This window comes from Sabethes cyaneus, chromosome 2, assembly GCF_943734655.1.
Source record: "Sabethes cyaneus chromosome 2, idSabCyanKW18_F2, whole genome shotgun sequence".
NCBI lineage: Eukaryota > Metazoa > Arthropoda > Insecta > Diptera > Culicidae > Sabethes > Sabethes cyaneus.
In genome coordinates, this window is record NC_071354.1 from 86,406,300 (window position 1) to 86,427,624 (window position 21,325).

The 21,325-nt window shown below is 38.1% G+C and overlaps 1 protein-coding gene across 2 annotated transcripts in view; it reads right to left on the reverse strand.

Annotated features, from left to right (window-relative positions):
• The window catches only part of LOC128733601 (bestrophin-4), a 50,209-nt gene that overhangs the window by 19,553 nt on the left and 9,331 nt on the right, over window positions 1–21,325 (reverse strand). For both annotated transcript variants that reach the window (XM_053827314.1, XM_053827313.1), the window contains exon 2: window positions 15,258–15,938. In XM_053827314.1, the coding sequence (XP_053683289.1) occupies window positions 15,258–15,328 (71 nt within the window). In that variant the 5' untranslated portion in view covers window positions 15,329–15,938. The remainder of the gene's footprint in view (window positions 1–15,257; window positions 15,939–21,325) is intronic.

The following is a 21,325-nucleotide window of genomic DNA, read 5'->3' on the forward strand; positions in this document are numbered from 1 at the left end:
ACGCTTTTTCCTTCTCTTTGATTTTAAGGAGTTAAATGAAATTAGGTTCGTTTTTGGTTCCACTTGATTTCTTAGAATTCTACCTGCGGTACATGCTGCATAGTTGGCCTGGCCGTCGACAAGAAAAAGAATTTATTGCATTGATTCAAGTGTATGTTGTATTTCACCCACTTTTTCCGGCCGGATCGTTATAAAATTAGTATTAGGGTAAAAGCACCAGTTTTGGCCATAGTTTGTCAAACTTTTAAGGATATCGATCACGTTTTATAAAAAACGAATAAACTAAATATTTTTAACCTCTTCAACAGGTAATTTCAGTCTCAATCTTCATAATGTATAAGTTTATTTGATGGAAATATGCTTTTTTGTTTTAATTTTTGTCGATTGAAAAACCTCTGCTGGGTTCCTATTTTGGCCATAATGTTCTTCTATTCGCCACTCTGTGTTCCTATTTTGGCCACCCTGGTGAAAAAGTATCGCAACACAAGTTAAACTACCACGCAAACTAATTTTACTGAATTAGTTATCTTTTTAATATTAAATTGCAACGGATTGGCATTGCTTCCGGAATTTTAACCTTTTCTCGTTGCACCTTTTTTTTGCAAGAGTGCAAAAATTGCTGTTCGAGAAAAAAAAGTTATAATAAAAATCATTTTTTCCTTATCCTTAAGTTTATTTGAGATTATTTCTAATCCTTTAAGCAGTTTTCAGTTATAAATCCATTTTTGCAGCAATATAATCAAGTATGGGAAATCTTTTGGATAATTTTCATAGCCGATGATTCAATAACTTCTGCTTTATTTTTTGCTTGCTACGGGTCCAATCAGTGTAACAAATTTATCCGATTTAAAAAGCAAAGCAAAGCAAAGCCCAGCTGTTAAAGTGCAGGACAATTGCAGGACCAGTTGCTGCGATCCTGTTAACTCTAACAGCCTCTCCCAGCATCATACCTCGAGGCAAACTGGGAGGCATGACGGAGTTATGTTAAACAAAAGCGTTTTTCATAAACCACAACTGCAAAAAATTGACATTCAACTTTCAGCTTTACATAAGACAGATTGGTGAGATATCGTAATATACAGATGCATTACCTTCAAACGTTTGAAAAGTGTGTAACAGCCTTTTGATATCTGAATTTCAAACATAGTTTTCTTTCAATATTGTGATCGTGAAGATTAATAATCACTAGGTATCGTAAGGAAAAAAATAATTAGCCTTTATAAACATACTGTTGTTCGAGCTACTTAATCTCAATTACAGAAATCGTCGCTTATAGCGAAACTAAGCAAAAAAATTATGCTGTTCTAGAAATAGATTATATTTCAACATTATTTTAAGTCTGATACAGTACTTTCTTATGTAATCGAGGAACATTAGAACCTATCGAGATATGAAAGCAAAACTTGAACTTCCTTTTGAGAAAACCATATGTATTATTTAATTTATTCCAGTATTTACATGGCTTTTCAAATTATAAGTGGTCATCCAACCCCGTTCTCTTTGACCAAGTCCCCATGTAGAGTGTAGAGAGAAAACCTTTAGCGACTTTTTTTCTGAAACGCTATCCTAGGAGTATAATCAAAACAATTATCAAATTAATTATGATTCCTTCGTAGTTTATCCACGTGGAAGCTTCCATGATAGCTTCGCTAACTCGGGCGCTGGCTGAAGTTACAGTTTCGGGAGTCCAAATTGATAGTTGTTTATGACGGACCATGAAAGACGAGAACCATTTCCTGTCCAACGTAAATAAAAGTTATCAAAAAAGTTGTGAATATTTTGAACAATATGTAAATTACATGAAAAATTATATTTTATGGAGTATCACGATTGTTTTTGGCAAGAAAATCTTTCACATTGAATAACTACGTATGATGCTGCATTATAAAATCGCTACGTAGTATTTCAATAAGCCAGGAAACAATTTTTTCCTCCTCCTTGGACAGTATCGTTCCAGTACTCTGTGTTGTGGTTTTCTGCCTCTTGCCACACGTACGGTATCAAATTGTAGACCTTAGATACCGTATTTTTACGGGTCGCGTATTCTGAAGATACTTTGATTGTACACCTCAATGTACACCTTTGATTGGACAGGCAATGTTTTTCGATGAAGCCATCATTTTGTGTACAATCTTCAACAAAGCATATCAAATAGTCAATAAATTTATTGATAAATTAATCAATTAAGTAACTCACTGTCTTCCAGCGGTAAAAAAAGAACAAATTTTGGAATTCCACGATCACCATTTCAGAACTAAATATCAATAGATTTTACATATGGCGAAAACGGGCATATGAAATATGAAATTGCTTTGACGTATGGCCAAAAGCGGCACAGCGAAAGTTTTTGATCTCCTATGGCTAAACATCCTTTTTTATATAAAATATACTTCTTTACGTTTATCATATGATCGATATGGTTTGAGAAATAATCCATTGCACCATATGGAAAAACCCAACAAAAAATAAATAATTTTAGATAATAAATGTTATGTACTGAAAGTTCTTCTCGTACTATGCTGGCAATAGGTTATGTGGGAAATTAAGGGAGGCCTGTTTTATTTTTGCAATATTCCTAGAATAATGATTTTCTAGTATTAGTTTTCATATACGTTATATGGAAAAATATCAAAAATTTGATTTAGTTTCATCTAAAGTTGCATTATTAGCCATATATTTCATCAATTAACACGTAAATACAAGTATGGCCAAAACAGGTGCTATGGCTAAAACCGGTGCTTCTGCCCTATTCGTAATTTTTTTTTTGTATGCCAGAAGGGCATTGGGTTAAAAGGCCACTGCGACAGTCTTAATGATCGTCTTTTGTGGCAGGCCCCGATTGCTGTACACAGTTTACGGATCGCTCATACCCATTGATGGAGTTGAGCGGAATAGTTGTAATCCTGTGCCCCAATTCGGTACTACATGGTTTATAAAGCCAATGACCGTTTTGGGATTTAGGCTCCATACCTGATATGGAGTAAGAAGGAAACTTCCTAAGAAGTTGTGCCTTGATAATGCAAGAGCTCCGCAATAGCAGAGCAGATGCGCTGAACTTTTAGGTTCAGAGTTACAAAAGCGGCAGGTGTCAGATGATACCTTGCCGATATTCTTTAAATAATAAAGAGCGGGGCTGTGTCCTGTTAGGAGTCCCGTGATCGTGCGTAGTTCACTACGAGTTAAATGGAGTAGTTTTTTAGCTACTGCAGGGTTTGGGTAGATAAACTGTTTAGCTTGTCTACAACCCTGTGTTTGATTCCAACGGGATGCTATTTCTAGCTTTTCCCATGTCATCAGTTCGCCTTTCACGGCGGATGTGGAGGTGCCCAGAAACGGTTCAGGACCAATAAATTGCTGAGCTGATCCTTGTCTTGCTAGGTTGTCAGCAAATTCATTGCCCTCGATTCCGCAGTGACCGGGCACCCAAAGTAATAAAACTTTGTTTTGGCGGGAGAGTTCCCTCAATGCTGTGCTGCACTCCCAAACTAATTTGGACACGCATTTGGAGGACTTGAGAGCCAGTAGTGCTGCTTGGCTGTCCGTGAAGATACCGATTTTCGCATGTCTGTACTTTCGTTTCAAGCATATTGTCGCACAGATGTATATGGCATATACTTCTGCTTGAAAAACGGTGGGCCACTTTCCTAATGAGATAGTTTCCCTGATGCCGGGTCCGTAGACTCCGGAGCCTGTGCAGGCCCCCATTTTTGAACCATCTGTAAAAAAACAGATAGTTCCAGATGGAAGATCTGGCCCTCCATTATTCCACATTGAGCGATCTGTTTCAATCACCTCATATGGAACGTCCATATTGGGCCTGGCTTCCATGCAGTCAGAGACTGAAGTTACTAAGAGTGTCAGATTGAATTCCCGAAGTATGCGAAGATGACCGATTTGGTCACCTTCGAGTATGGTTTTACTCCTTTGCAACCGTAGTGCGCCGAGCTCTGCTTCCTTCTTCACATGAAGATGCAAAGGCAGTAAGCATAGCATTGCCTCCATGGCTGCAGTAGGTGTTGTACGCATGGCACTGGTAACTGTAAGACAGGCCAGGCGCTGAACTTTGTTTAGTTTGGCTTGGGCTGTTACCTCGTTCACCTTTGGCCACCATACGACTGCAGCATAGGTTATCCTAGGCCGTGCAATAGTAGTATATGACCAGAAGGCTAGTTGAGGTTTCAATCCCCAGGTTTTGCCAAACAGTGACCTGCATGCCCAGATAGCCGAAGTTGCTTTCTTAACAGCATAATCTAGGTGGGCAGCCCAGTTCAGTTTTTTATCGAGAATTATTCCGAGGTGTTTGACTTCATTACTGAAGCCCAGTCTGACACCATTCAGTATAGGCGGAGTAATGGTATGTTTCCTTCGCCTAGTGAATGGTATAACGACTGTTTTGGTGGGATTTACATTAAGTCCCTCTTGTGAGCACCATAACATGGTGGTGTTTAGAGCTCCTTGCAAGCGACTTGACAGTACTGCGTCAAACTTTCCTCTGACGATAAGTACAACGTCGTCGGCGTAAGCAATGGTCTCATAACCAAGCTGTGACAGCTTGTGAAGGAGTGCGTCGGCCACCAGTGACCAGAGCAGGGGGGAGAGAACTCCTCCCTGTGGACATCCTTTGATCACCGAAATCGTGACCGACGTATCTCCCAATGATGCTGTAATTTGTCTGCTCGAGAGCATTGCTTGAATCCAGCTCATTGTAGTGTGGTCGATTCTCTTTTGACAGAGAGCCGTATTAATTGACGCAAAGGACGTGTTATCGAAAGCGCCTTCAATATCAAGAAAAGCACAAAAAGATTTACCGTGTTGGTATGCATGTTGATTTACATGTAACGGAGAGTTTTTTAAAAACTCATTGCGGATATAGTTATCCGTGATTTTCTCCATCAGCTTAAGAAGCGTTGAAGTCAGACTTATCGGTCTGAAAGCCTTAGGCATGGTTTTGTCTTTTTTGCCAGCCTTAGGTATGAACACCACCCTTACTTTCCGCCAATTCTCTGGGATATACCCCAAAGTGAAACTGGCTCGAAAGAGGTTGATGAGCTCGGACATTATAACACCGTCCGTTTTTTGTAAGAAAATGGGTAGAATACCATTCGGACCTGGAGATTTCATTGGTTCAAAAGAGCTGAGTGCCCAATTGATCGAGGCCTCCGTAAACAATCGGCGTGCAAGTAGAACCGAATCATTTGGCACATTGTGTAATGACCCATTCCACTGATGCCCGCCTATGTTTTGCCCAGTGGTCACTGTCGAACCAGGGAAGTGCGTGTTCATCAGAACTTCCAGAGTTTCCCTGGTGGTAACAGTGAGACTCCCATCCTCTTTTTTCAATTGCCCTAGACCATTGCAATGGTCCTTGGACATCGCTTTCTGCAGACGCGTAGCCTCTGGCAGAGTTTGAATGCTTTCGCAAAATTTGACTCGTGATTTCCTTTTGGTTTTGCGTAGCTCAGCGTTGTATTTGGTGAGGGAAGCTCTGTAGTCTTCCCAGTTAGACGTGATTTTGGCCCTGTTGAACAGACGCCTTGCCTTCCGACGGAGATTGCTAAGCGTCTCATTCCACCAGGGCACATCACGGCAAACTGTTCGCGTGTTTACGGGACAGTTTGTGTTATACGCGTCTGTGATCCTACATTGCAGGTCACTAGCGGCGATATCCAGCTCAACTGGAGTTCGTATATTATTGTGACAGGAATTACGTGAGGCAATCAGATGATCCCTAAAGGAACTCCAATTAGTTTTCCTCGGATTCCTGAATTGTTCACTCTTTAGAGGATTAGCCTCGATGTCGAAAATGATATGTCTGTGGTCTGATAAACTTGGTTCATCAGAGACATGCCAATTTTTGACTTTCTCAGCTATAGAGGCGCTACATAGAGTAAGATCTAGGACCTCTTGTCTGATAGCGTTTATAAAGGTGGGGTCATTCCCTACATTGATTACATTGACATCGTTAGAAGTAAGATATTCAAGTAGGTACTCACCCCTGTTCGTAATAAAATATGCAGATAAATCTATAGAATTGGGATCATGCTCCCTTAACTATAAATTTGCAAAAGTGCAATTTATCAATATTATAGTTAATTTCTATTGTGATTTCTCTTCGTTTCTATTACGACAATTATCTTTATAGTTATAAATTATTTTCGAGTGTCTTAGTATAATTCATGAACAATCGAGAAAAATCGAGAAAATTCCTAAGAATTCTACTATATTTAGGAGGATGTAGGAGTAGGTCAAAAAATACTGCCACTTGGTGAAAAATTAACACGCGAATATTACATCAATCATAACTGGTAATCATACCGACAAGCTAATTAGTCTAGGTCGAATTGCCGGTAAAATATTATGGGACAAAAGCTCCGGATCACACCTTTCCCCACGCGAATAAAACCGGTCGCGTCTGCCAGTTAACATACACAGAAGTTGCTATCCTCAAAGCCAATTATTGGTACATTAATGTTGAACAAAAGCCAATGAAGAGAATATAATCATTCTAAAGTTTCATACAGCTACTCGGTAAAAATTGAGGAACACTAGCCATTTTAGCACCAATTGCAATGATTTAACGATACATTCAGTATGACAATGATAATTAATGAAGCGCAAGTCTCAGAAACTATCGGCTGCTTTATTCTCGGTTATATAAAGCGGAAAATACTTATAGTCATAACGTGAAAAACCCAAACGCGTATTACCCGTTGCCACGATACAGATAATAATTATTTTATGCATAACCGGTACATATAGCTACTTTATAAGACTGTTTAGATGTCAAAAATAAAGTATAAAGGCCGGCCAACTCAATCCATGATCATATTGTATGAGTGGCTGCCTTTCCATGTTGGAAACCGACACAAAGATAGAAAGCTTTGCACTACCTACGACACGAGTAACGGAGCTTGTGTGGATATCGTTCCTTTCAATATCAAGGCACGCGATCAGGAATCCGTCAGCAACGTTCAAGGTGAATAGTAATTGTGTGGAAGAAAATTGCCGTCAATGCGTTACTATATGAGGCGTATTACAAGATAATAATGTTCGATGAAAAAGAGGAATACTACGAATACTAAATAACGAGAACGACTTGTGTATGTGCGCCGTTGTAAAAAAAAACGACGAATAAATGATTTTCTGAACAAATTTAATATATTCCAACCGTTCCAATATATCATAATGTGAAGTGTTTCCCATGATAATTGAATAATGCTTGCATTGCACCACACAACTAACATCAATTTTTTCTCTACTACTATGACAATGAAACTAATATTTCAAATTTCTATGAGTTCATTAATGATTATCTTCATTAATAATTATAATTATTAAATCAGGATTACCTTCAATACTATGATTATGATAGAACAAAGATGAAAGTTTGTAATAGGGATTTACCTGTGTATGATCGCCTTTCAAACCGAATTTTATTTTTAAGTGTTTCATGTTTTAACTGTTTAGCGAAAGGCACAATTTGAAATGGTGCTCAACTGATAGCTTACCGGCCAAACTAACTCTTCCGAAAAGCTTTAACTAAGTTTATGTCTTCCTCCTCGTTGAGATTTATGGGAAACTTTTCGGTAATATGCTACTTCATTCAGGCGCGCGATTTAATGTTGCATATAAAATCACGGCAACCTAACCACCCCGCTTGCAATAAACTCAGACTTGAATCAGAGAGAGTACTCTAACCCGTGACGACAACCTGCTAAACTATCAATAAAATAGAAAAAATACATCAAGTAGAAAATTTAGAGTGAAGAGAAATGTTACTACAGAAATGACATATTTTAAACGGAAGTGACGACTAAATACTGATTTGTGTTAATATGTCGTCATTCTGTGTAACGTTTATCAGCTTTAGTCTTTTTTCGTCCGTCTGAAGTGCAGTTCGATGTTTGCCAAACAAACACAAGCTCCACTCCATTCGCTCGTGTGTACTCTGATAACGTCTTGCCCCCTCGTCAGCTGCTGTTATTAAATAAAGTTACGACTACTTATTGGTATTGATATTAAAGGCACTTTATATTCAATCTAGTGAAACCAAATGGGTCGATCCACGCGAAGCGTCCGAGCCCCGCCTGATGCATGTAGTCGACCTTCTCGGATTTGAACCAAATTTTGTCAGTTTTATTTATTTTAGGTCAAAACCGAAGAAGGGAACCTAGTTTTCAAAGTTTGACATTGTATGGATCTAATCATACAGCCTCCGCTTTGCCTTTTGCAGGTCATGATTAATACATCCGTATTTACTGATTTTCCGGCTGTCCGGCTGTAAAACCACTTTTTCATTACTCTATGGGTAATTTTAAATGGAATATTAAAATTTGACCGCATAAAACTTCCAATTTCTGCATGAGGAAATAAAGTACCAAATCTGTAAAAATGTATTTTTGTAGGCTTTTTATTAAGCTTGAAGGGAAAAATACAAGAAAAATTATTCCTCGTCTTTTCTGATAAGCTTTCGAACTTTGCATTGAAAATACCCCCCGCCATTTCCTGCACAGCGGTATGGTCAACTGTATGTGCCATCATTTTCCACCACTTTTCCAAATCAGATAGTATTTTGATTGTTTCACCACATGTTTCCTTTTACGGTTGACAATCTATCCGTATATGTAAAAGTGAACCGTATGTTTATATGTTCCGCCATAACTCTAGAACGCTTTGACCGTATTCCGCCTAACTTGGCACACATGTTCCTTGACATAAGGGAATCAGCACTGGATAGTTGACAAAAGAGGGGTGGTCCCTATTAAATGGTTGCGTTTCTACTGCATTTAGACCGATTGCAGATGCGCAAGTGGTTGGGAGACAAGAAGGGGAGGGGGTGTTATGAGGAGATTAAGTAGGGGCCCGGGGAAGGATATATTAAAAAAAGATTTTGTTTCTGTTCCATTATACGAATTTTCAGAGAGCAAACAGATGCGTTATTGGTTACGTGACAGAAGGAGGAGCTGAATGGAAGGGAGCCAACAAGGAGGGGGACTAGGAACGTGAGTATGAATGTATGTTCCGCCACAACTCCGACACGCCTGGACGGTTGTTCATCAAACTTGACACACACGTTCCTTGACATAAAAGAATAACCGCAGGGGGTGACAAAATGGTGGTTGTATCTAATAAAAGGAGGGGTGGTACAACTAAGTAAAAGGGGTCGCATTCGTCTTGCACTTGGAATGATAGCAATTGTACAATAAGCAAATAATCAAACGTAATCAACTGAGTTTCAATATTTTATAGATCGTCATTTTGACGTAGGACTACGTCTTACTTTAATAGGGTGGCACGTTGGAGAAGCAAAAATGACCGCGACACGACAAAGTGATAGATTTTGAACGCTTATAGCTCAGCCAATTCTGAATATATTTTTATGGTTTGCATACTATTCGAATCACAAAATATCAGCCTTTTGTATAGTTTTTATCAGAAGATTGTATTTTGTATGTAACTTCTGAAATTTCCACGTAAAGTTGAACAATTTTTCCAAATTCCCTACAGTATTCGTTCAATCGTCGCCATAGTTACCATATGAAATTGTTATTAATAACATACAATCAATTTAAGTGAGAAGTGAGTGATTTTGTGCATTTGATTCTACAATGTCTCAATTGTTTCAAGCAAAATATATGCGTAAATACCGCAAGCGAGTCCGTGAGCAGGCATTATTAACTGGACCAGCAAGAGGCCAGCGTTGACGGAGGCAGAGCACTGTAAATTCTACTATTTGAGAAGAAAAGGAAATCGTAGCGATTCAATGTATTCTGAAGTGGGCAATACATCGTTAGATGGTGCATCGCACGAAATAGCTGGTCCCTCCAACGTTGAAGTGTTGCGTGCGGTGACCGCTCCGGCGCACGTAGAGGCCAGCGTATCGCCTAACGTAACAGGTGAGTCCTATAGAAGCCGAAAAGATGTAAAAATGTACGGTACGGGATCAGTCATCAAACATTTTCGGCTTGTTTATGGATATACCATTCCATGCATTCAACTTGCCGGATAGAATATTATAAAGAATAATGTAGGTTCAAAATATTAATATGTGAAATACTCGCAACCTGTGCTTTATTATCATTACTCAAATTTGAAAACGACTCCATTGGAAAGGTCTTGCGGATCAAATCAAGGCCCGCTGTGTACTCTAAGCATGACGTTCTTCAGCCCGATTGGACACTGATTGAAAAGCGATCTGCAAATATTAAGCTAAGTAGTAGCATTATGTGCAAACGTATACAATTTCCTTTAGTATGTGCGAATGCTCGTACTGTACACAAGAGTCGAGGCGGCACATTTTCTGGAATCGCGTACGAGTATGGCAAGGGACAGGAACAGCAGTTGGTGTACGTGGGAATGTCAAAAGTTACATCGATTGAAGGATTGTACTTGACGAATAACAGAGGCATATTTAAGTTTTACCATGCCAAGGGAACTGCATCGCCGAGAATCCAGGAATTACGGACGGAACTTAGGCGCCTGGAAAACCACAAATTGGTTACTTTAGGTACTGAACTTCTAGAATTTACATCTAACGTAAGCCATTTTGCTATACTGCTGAGCCTGAATGTACAGAGTCTAAACGCACGCACATTCAGCAGATACTTCAACCGATGCGGTTCTCAGACAGGCAGATATCCTTGCGCTCAGCGAAACATGGATGGACAGTAATGAAGTTATTTCCATATCGACATTAGTGCCAGGAGCTTTTCCTTACCAACCGGTAAGGAGATGACACCATGTACCTGATTTTAACGGCTAGTAAGTTTCTGATTAGCCAAATCAATTTTTTAACTAATTGTGACAATGTGATTTCTTCCCTTGAACCCTTTAAATAATTCAGTTAAAATATTCGGCCAAGCGACATCAACTCGATAATGTTGCCACTGGAAATCAGATGTAAGAAAAAGAATGTCATTTATGATTATACCATACATTACTTTAATTCACAGTGTCAAACAGAAAACTTAAATTATCAGCATTATCATGATGTCTGATTTTGACCCCACGCTGCTCTAAATAACGGTTTAGCATGTGCCAGATTGCTTATAATTTACACGATGCGAAGTTCTGCAATATGTAATGTAATGTAATGCTAACACTATGCTTTTTCTCTACAGCACAAAGTAGCCAATCCAATTCTTTTCAGAACCATCATAACTGTCAATGAAGAGTATTATGATTTCCATTAGCAATCAATTTTCTCATAAGTGTTTTTAGTAAGGTGTGTCTAGATTGGCAACCAGTGGCATGCAATTGTTCCTAACTGTTGCTGATGTTTCCTATGGCGACGTACCACAAATGTGCAGGTGACGACAGAAGCAACATTGAGCAAAAACTAGCAACATATCGCATTCCCAACGTAGCCAAAATTGCCTATTCTAAACGCACCTTTACATTAACTTTGCGTAGTCCTACGTTGAATATGCGGTCGTGTCTTATACACAACCCCTCTGATTTTTTCTGCATACATTAACGTAAGTGCCATATTGGAGAGCTTCGAATAAGTAGGTGGCTTTTAAATATCAAGTTCTTCAAAAATAAATTGAAACGCGACGTCTGGCACATACGGGTAAACATTTTTACAGCAGAGATGTTCTACTGTGCTTTAAACTCTTCATTGCTAGTAGCCGACAAATCTCGTCAGCATTAACACCATGTTTTTCTATGAATTTTACCAAATTTAGCAATTCTTCAAATAAGGAGCCTAAAAACTAGGATATTAGAAAATACCGGTTTTTTGCCTTTCCAAAACCGGTATTTCGGTATCCAAAATTTGGTCGGTATTACCGGTTTCGGTACTACCGGTTAGACAGCCCTAAACGAGAGGTATGATTTTCACCAAAAGCTTCGCAGAAGACTTTGATATCATAGCCAAGAACTTTTCGACGGCGGAGGCAATATACGTCAGACTGAAAGTGGAGTCTAGCAGGATTGGGCTAAAAATAAAAGCGTCGAAGGCCAAATACATGATATGAAGAAGCTCGAAGGAGACAGATGCGCGTTTCCAACGGACGACAACCGTTGACGGCAACGAACTAGAAGTGATAAATGAATTTGTGTATTCGGAATCGCTGAAGACCGCGGACAACAACAGTAATAAGAAGATCTAGCGGCACATTCAAGCGGGAAATCGGGCCTACTTTGGCCTTCGCAAAACGCTACGATCAAGAAGCATACGCCCCGTACGAAGCTGACCATTTACACAACCCTTATTAGGACGGTAGATCTTCACGGATTTGAAGCCGTGACGTTGCGGAAGATTTTTAATGGAGTACAAACTGAAACCGGAGAGTGGCGGAGGCACATAAATCACGGGCTGGGAGAGATTCCTATCGTACATCTGGCGAAAGTCGGTAGGCTACGGTGGCCCGGGCACGTTGTAAGGATGCCGGACGAAAGTGCGACGAAAACGGTTGTCTTTAACAATCTCACGGGCACCAGAACCAGAAACACGGGGGACTCAAAATGTAAGATGACTTGACCAGGTTAAAATTGATATGCGAGACGTCTTCTGAGACGCCTAGAAAATCGGCAACGAATGGTCCGAAATAGAGTTAAATGGAGAAGGCGCTGCTTGAAACAGCACGAGGTACCTCTGGTTTATACTGCTGACGAAGACGACGACGAAGAATCTTCCTTACGTTCAGCAAGGTAATATTTTTGACCCAAGATTTGTCTAAAGTCTACTTTTACATATGACTTCATGGTACATACATCAAAATACATTCGTTGTACCTGGTCAGAATTTGGTTTCCTTGCACGGTTTTTGGCAACAAAAGCAAAGCAAAGTCTTGGGCTAAAACCGTCATTAGACATTACCTCTCTTTATCGACAGATTTCGCAGCCGGCTGTTAGAGTACAGGAAAATTACGGGGCCAGTGTAACGATACTACTGATTCTATCTAGCAAGCACCGCCTAGACGAGATTCGAACATACGACGACTGGCTTGTTAGACCTCGAAGCTAACTGGGCGGCCTTGGCAACAAGGTTCTGTTTCAGTATTCTATTAGGATGTTTGCTGGCATGGTACGATCCCTCTCGCATACAGATTCGCGGAACTGTACTTGGTGCTCCAACGAACCTTTTCATCAAATCACGTCCGGAGATCCCAGAATTATACGATAACTGCAGTAACTAGAAAGAAGCGGGTTAATACTAACACAAACAGACTTTAATATGACAGAATTTAAATCCGAAGATCTATTTGGCAAAACAGCAATGTACAGCCTCGGTTTTTTGGCCAGTTGATATGAATAAGAAGTGTGCTACTAAAACATGAAAACAGAAAAAATAAAACCTACAGACTGAAAGTGGAGTCTAGCAGGACTAATTGAACTCGTGAAAAACAATCAAGACATTAAGTTAATTCTGTTTGCAGGAGTAGTAAAATATACTGCAAATATTTGGTTCCAGACTTAAGCTGTTCAAACTAAAATTGTCTAACTAAATTTGGTTCGTGTTAATAATAAAAAACAACGTGTTAATTATGGTCTGGCTTGAAAGCCACACGGTAAATAAAATAAATTCACAGTTCGACACGAGTTTGGGAGAAGTGCATAGATAAATAGATTGATTTGATATTATTGAGAAACTTTCCAATGCAATCTAACGCTATCTTAAATTGATGTACTTAAATGAGTCTTCTTGAGATCATTGTACACATTGATTAGACACGACTCTAACAGCTTCAGAGAATTACACCGCCAATCTGTCACACTCGAAAGGTCGAAACATAATACTATGTTATTTCACACAACTTTGTACACAGAAAGATCTAACAAGTCAAATTCTTCTTCAAATTCAAATCATAAACAAGCGACTTTTCAAAAATCAACTCTGCCCTCACACGTCATAACAATGTCAGCATGGTTCACTAAACTTGCCAGAGGAATCTTTGGTTTGCAATAAGCATACGCAGAATTGCACTTTAGGTGCAATTTAGATGAAAGAAAGCTATTTGCATATATTAATTGGAATTATAATCTGAAGCGACAGCCCTCTTGGTTACCCGTTCACGCTACATGCTTTACAACCACACGATTAAACTCATTAGTGGTGATAACTATTTTCCGCCTTCATTGCTTTTGACGTGGAGTGGCGTAAATAGCGCGCCGAACTTGACCGATCACAAGTGATAAGGTGGACAGCTCACAGTTGACGCGTGTAATCGATATTTTTGGCAGAGGGACTGTCCATAAAAGTTGTCTCCTTTGTGTATGGGGTGTTTATGACACATTGTTTCTCTTCTTCACTGTTTCTGTTTCAGAAATTTGAAATAATTCATATTCTCCGTAAAAGTTCATGAGTCATAAACAAAAATAAAAAAGTTCGAACACATTTTATTAAATTTTAACTGTATTTAACTGTAAACCGAATTTATTTCATATTTTGTAATATAGAATAAAATTTTAGTTCACTTTTTATCTCGCCGAGGGAGGAACAATGCCAATCGAATTAAAAATTACAGATATTTATCAAACACGATCACAGCCGCATTCATGCGCGTATACGTAATAAGTAGTAGGTTTCTCAGCGTTGGGATTAAATTCACGCCAGTGTAGCGTCTCATAATACTATGTGAATGTGAAAAATAATTACTATTCAAAAATGTCTCAATAAACAATCCCTACGCTATAGTGCTGAATGATGCGGAAAGCGAAAGCTCCAATTTACATGATTGAAGAAACATTACAGGTTTTATCCCCCAGTAGGAATATCACAAATTGCCACGTTATCAACACCTCTACTCACTCCTAAAAGCGTGACGTTCACTATGGATAACCCTAAATATAAATCACTGCAGGTATTGCAAATTGCAGCACAAAGACAGTGTCCGGGTGGTTTTTGACTTTTCTATCATATGAGCTAATTAGTTTCGCTCTGATAGCAGTTCATAACTCTTTATAAAGCATATAGAAATAATTTAAAGATTATTTTAACTGGATGATATATGGTATTTGGTATATCGAAGCTCTTAAGCTATCTCCACAACAACAATAACAGCAGATTAAAATTTTAACTGTGAAAGTGAAATCGACCTATTATTATTTATTCTAGTACATAATTGTTATTTATACATATCGCCAAATGAACTGAGAATGCAAGTAAAGAACCTCACAGACAGTCTGTAATCGATCGATTGAGGGCAACTTCCTCCGACTTATCAGATTGAAGCTACACAAAATGCAAGCATACGTAAGAATTTCACAATATGAAAGTTATTTTTAGTACGACTCGTAATGATGGGCCTTACCTGACCAGCAGTTTCAAGAAGCAGCCGAAGCCCCGGCAGGTGGCTACCTCGGCAGTATAGGTGACGGTCATTTTGCAAGTCCAGTCACAGGCACAGCAACCGGCACCGGTGAGTGTTTAGCGCTTAACCTGCCGGCTTATTTACCGGAATAATTAGCGATCGTCGCAGAATGTTTCACTCGCCGGGAACGTCACTGCGTTCGAGCGGATAGGCACTAACGGATTTCGAAATGGCCAATTGTAACACACGTGAACACTTGCTATCTTCTCATTATATAAATTTGTTACTGGGTAACTTTATCACTTTAAAACACACATTTAATATCACCTTATCTGGTAATGTTGACATCACTTTTCGGCTGAATTCTCACATCTTTTTCGCTTTTCAATAGTTTTTATTTTGATTCACACTCGGAACACACTTATCTTGTACTTTGCGCATCAAAACTTAAACTTACGAACATCTGATTTTCGGTGCGGTTGTAACGGATGCGTGGCTTAAGCGCAAATGACATCAGACATCACATTTCGTAGCCAGTCCGCTTGCTATGCTCCGAGCGTAGAAGGACAGATGTATGCGTGCTGTCGGTGACTTTGTATTGGTCGATTTTAATTAGCTTCGATTATATTGTACACTTCTAGGAAGCGCTGGCAATCAGATGAATGACGAATGGGGACGGTCCTAAAATTAAAAAAAAAAAACGGACAGAGATGTAAAAATGCTAGCGCGACGGTAATGCGGACTGGAGCGCGCAGGAAGTTTAAGTTTGTTCATAAGCCATCTTTCTGATCTGTTATTTGAGTGGATTTCCCCACAAATTACTTTACTTTTTGGCACAAAAACAGGTTTTCGTACTGAACTGAGCAACAGTGCAAATATTTAAAAGCATAAGAGAGAAAGGTAGAATCTTAACTATAAAAACTTTACTTTACTTTACTTTAAGGTCGTTGGATCACATGTAATAATATGCAAATTCAAATAAATTTTGATTTTGAATAAATACGATAACATATCAACTAAACCAAGATTGTAATAGACAAACCCAAAAACACAAAAAAAACAGTTTTTACAATTCTGATGAAAATATACAAAAAAAAAACAACTCCCGAATATGTTCCATCAAAAGAATGCCTGTCAAAAAAATGAAACGCACTGAATGGCTCTGAATGAATGAATTAATCGCATCCCAATAGAACTATGTTGAAAACCTGATTTAGAACACGGGAAATGTTTTGACATTTAACACTATTTGCCTTACTATCGTCACGGACAAAAGGCAAAAATATCGTTTCAAAAATTTAGCTTTTTACGAAACGGCAGCAAAACCTATGGATTTCCAAACCTCCAAGCAAATAAACACACCGGATTTTTTCAATAATGACTTCATATATTAACTCTGTAGATTTTTTCGGTTATTTTGATACTGATTTTATAAAGAACAACTAGAGGAAGTGAATGAAAATAAATCACATACAGTCAGTCCACAATCATGGGTCACATACAATTCTGGGTCATTTTAGCTTTATCTGCTGATTTATGCATAATTATTATACTAATTGATTGATAAAATTGTTACTCATAAGTAGCACTAATAATTTGATCAATCATTAGGTGGTATTTAAACAAAAATTGGCAGCAGACAGAAATCTCGGCGCTCCTTCAATACCATGTTTTTGAACCTTTATGTGCCTTTTTCTTCGGCAACTGAACAACATATTAGTAGAAACAAACTGGAAATTTAATTTTAATCAAGTATCCTTTATTTTGACTTGTTATGAAAATGATTAGCGTTAATTAACTTCAAATTTTCGTTTTTCTTTGCATGTATAACGGCCAACAGAAATTGACATACACCATGTTCTGAGGAATTGTGTCCAAAATTTGAACTAAGCATGCTTTGAAGAGTTTCATATTTGATGTAGCATTTCGCCACAAACGAAGAAACTAAGTTAATTAAAATCCGATAATGTTGCTGGAGGTTGGCGGTTGTTTGATGGTGACAGAAGTCGGTAAATTTATCGAACACTACACCAGTATCTTCTTTGATTTATGAGCCGAGGCAAAACCTTGTTTAAACTATTATAACTTATCATTAGTTAGAAGCATTAAGCATTAGGCATGAGATTCTCTAAGGACACGTGCCAGCACCTACAGAACGGTTAGTTGCGCTTGAGGAAATTCATTAGTTTAATTAGAATTTTTATATAAAGAAGATATTATTGCAATGGAAACAGCAAGTTTTGAGACATGTTCGTCGGTGTGGTTGCTTGTGAGGTCAAGGATGCTTTGCAGTGCCAGAAAAAATCATTAAATCGAAGCTCAAACTAACTGGTTTTGAGTTATATCATGCATGAATGTCTTTTTTCTAAATACTACAAGGTGTACATGATACAGCCATAAGGGTTGCAAAAAAGGGCAACGTAGGACTATATCAGATCATTAGATCAAAGATTAATGTAAGCTCCCAGTAAACCATTTGGTTTGTATATCTCGATTGCAACTGAGATATACGAAATCATATCTTAACGAAAAAGTTATATTTCACGCCATATAAGAACATATATGTACCAAAGTGGAGGCGATATACGTGCGAAAATTTTGACAATTATTTGTAATTCTATTTTGCGTAGTTTTAATAACACGCAACTAAATACTCCTGAATATAAGATTAAGATATAATCAAATATTGCAATCGTCTATACTGCTTTATAATTCACAGTCATGAATTGTATATGAAGACACGAACGACTGCAAAACAACTTATTGTTCACTTCGATTTGACATACTCTAATCATTGTACAATTCCAATGTGAAATTGACATGAAAACGATTTAATGTGAACTTTCTATTACGATTTTGTGTTATCTGGGCTGCATGTCTGGCATATGTATGTTTATAAGAATCTGTGAGTGTCATTCTTTAAGTGAATGTTTAAAAGAGTGAAATATTCAGATTCAATTCTTCATTGAATGCAATGGTGGCCAGTGCTGTTAATATTCATCAGCATAACGTTCAAACTTCTGGATTATCAGTCTGCCTTGCATTGAAAATCTGCTTGCTTTGATCAAACGTGCATAATAACTAAATGCAGCAAGCATGAACTTCATGCACGAGAATATAGAATATCAGCGCCCTGTGATATTGTAACAAACTGATATTCACGTTTGAGCAGTGAAAATCAATTAAAAAAATTTATGTTGTGTTTTGGCATCTATTGCGTTCAGCTGTTGGACATAAGATTTTTCTTTTCATTTACTGCATTTAAAATTGTTTTTTTCCTGAAGTGAATATCACCTTCTGGGTTTGAAAATCACTTTCTCCTGTTCTATTTTCACGATATATTGAACTTGTATACTATGATGAAAATCACTGTGCAGTTGTACATACGAAACTCAGAGGTATAAAAAACAATGTATGCTAAAAAAAAAGATTTTCTGTTTTGTTTGAAATTCGGTGATAATTAAAGGCCCTGATGGTGGCTTTGAAAATACGTGGACGGGGGTTCATAAGTACAACGCCTACAACCATAGAGACATAGTAATTCCTTTTAAAAATCATTTGTGTGCATTATAAAGGTTGAAATAGTAATGAATGAACAGCCCACATATTATTGTATTAAATATGATTATGCGTAGCTTGACATGTTTCAAAAATCTTACTTTAACTAGCTTGTGGCCTTTAAAAGGGCCACTGGTTACAAATAACACTAAAGCCAAAGCACGTTCATCGCAAATATGACGTGCCATTCAAATGTCCTTTTTTGACATAAATGGTAACTGGCACGTACGTCGATTCACTGTCCTTTGCTCCAAAAAGGTTTTACTAGTTTACTTTCACAGCTTATCGCTTGTTACATAGCAGAAATATGGCACATACGCAAAAAATTCTGTTTTATTTGTATGAAAATCCTTATGCTCCTACCACAGGGGTGAGGGATCTCAAACCATCATAAAATAAATTCATGCCTCCAAAAACCCCCGCATGCCAAATATGGTTCCATTTGCTTAATTAGTTCTCGAGGTATGAGGACATTTGTGTTTCTTCTTGTTTAGATTATAGTCACTTTAACCAGTTTTGGGTCATTCGTGACTTCTGCGGGATTGGGATTTGAACTCGCGTCCTCGGCGTGAATGCTAACCACTACGCCGGGACTGATCCCAATTTGTGTTTCATTTGTATAGGAGTCCCCCTGTCGGACGGATGGGTCTCAGTACATCATAGAAAAAAATTCTGCTTTCTAAAACCCCCACATGCCAAATTTGGTTCTATTTGCTTGATTAGTTCTAGAGTTATGAGGAAATTTGTATTTCATTTGTATGGGAGTCGCCCCTCTTAGAAGGAGAAGGAGTTTTAGTACACCACAGAAAAAATTCTTACCTTCAAAAAATCCCGCACGCCAAATTTGGTACCATTTGCTTGATTAGTTCTCTAATTATGAGGAAGTTTGTATGTCTTATAGGGGGAGGGTCCCCTCCTAAAGAGGGGAGGGGTCTCAATTCACCATAGAAAAAAATTGACACCAAAACACCCACATGCCAAATTTGGTTCCATTTGCTTGATTAGCTCTAAAGTTAAGAAGAAATTTGTATTTGATTTGTATGGGAACCCCCCCTCCTAAAAAGGGAAGAGATCCTAATTCATCATATAAAAAATTCTTGCCTCTAAGAATCTTCTCATGCCAAATTTGGTTCCATTTGATAAATTAGTTTTCGAGTTATGATGAAATTTGTATTTCATTTGTATAGGAGCCCTCTTCTAAAGGTCCTAATGGGAAGAGGTCCTAATTCACCATAGAAAAAAAAAATCTTGCCTCCAAAAACCTACACATGCCAAATTTGGTTCCATTTGCTTGATAAGTTCTCGAGTTATGAGGAAATTTGTATTTCATTTGTATGGGAGCCCCCCCCTCCTAAACGAGGGAGGGGTTATAAAAAAAATTCTTATCTCCAAAAATGTCCACATGCCACATTTTGTTCCATTTGCCTGATTAGTTCTCGAGTTATGCAGAAATTTGTGTTTCATTTGTATGGGAGCCCCCCCCCCCCTCTTAGTGGGGGAAGGGGTCTCTAACCATCATAAGAATCTTCCTCGGTCCCAAACACCCACCCCCACATGCAAATTTTCACGCCGATCGGTTCAATAGTTTTTGATTGTATAAGGAACGTATCGACAGACACACAGACAGACAGAAATCCATTTTTATAGATAGGGTAAGACGGGGCAAAGAGTGTCACGTAAGCTCAAACTGTGCTAGATTAAAAAATATCAGTATTTTAACAGCAATGCGCTATGTACATAACATTTTAGGATATTTTCTAAACAATCGTGGAAACAGCGAGCATTAGAAAATATTTTTTCTAGTTTTACAAGAGCTTTGAAAAAGACCCTTTTTTCCTGGCAGTTGAAAAACACCGGGGCAAAGTGTGTCAATCAATGGGGCAAAGAGTGTCGCGTTCTTAAACAGGATGTTTTAAATTTGTAGGATTCAGCAAAATTATTTAAAATAGAGAAAATCAATTGTTGTTGTATGTTCAAGTCAATCAGTGCAAATTTTGTAGTTTTCCGCAACGTAAATATAATATTGTCGACACGATGTTTTGAGCATTTTATCATATGGTCTATTCAGCAGCTCATGCGTTCTTTTCTCAATCGTTGTTATTTTAAGTTATTATAAGTGTGCATTTATGTCATATAGGTAATCTAGATTACACGATAGATGTTCAAACGTGTTCAAAGCAATATTTCTCTAACTTTACATTTATACCCCTCGCCCCAGGCTACTGTGACACACTTTGCCCGAAAGCATGTTATTTGAATAAACATGAAGATTAACGCAAATAAATAGCCTCTTAACCACTTTTCTATGCAGTCGTTAAACCTAAATAAATAAATGATTTATAATATGGGTTTAAGATTACCACAATAAATCAAAATAATGGTCGCAGTGGTCAAACCTTCCGACAAAAAAAATGGGTTAAAGATATTGAATTTTTAAATGATAACTAATTTTCCATTTTTATAAGTATTGCATAAGCGACGGTGCCAAAAATTTCAATAATTTTTACGGA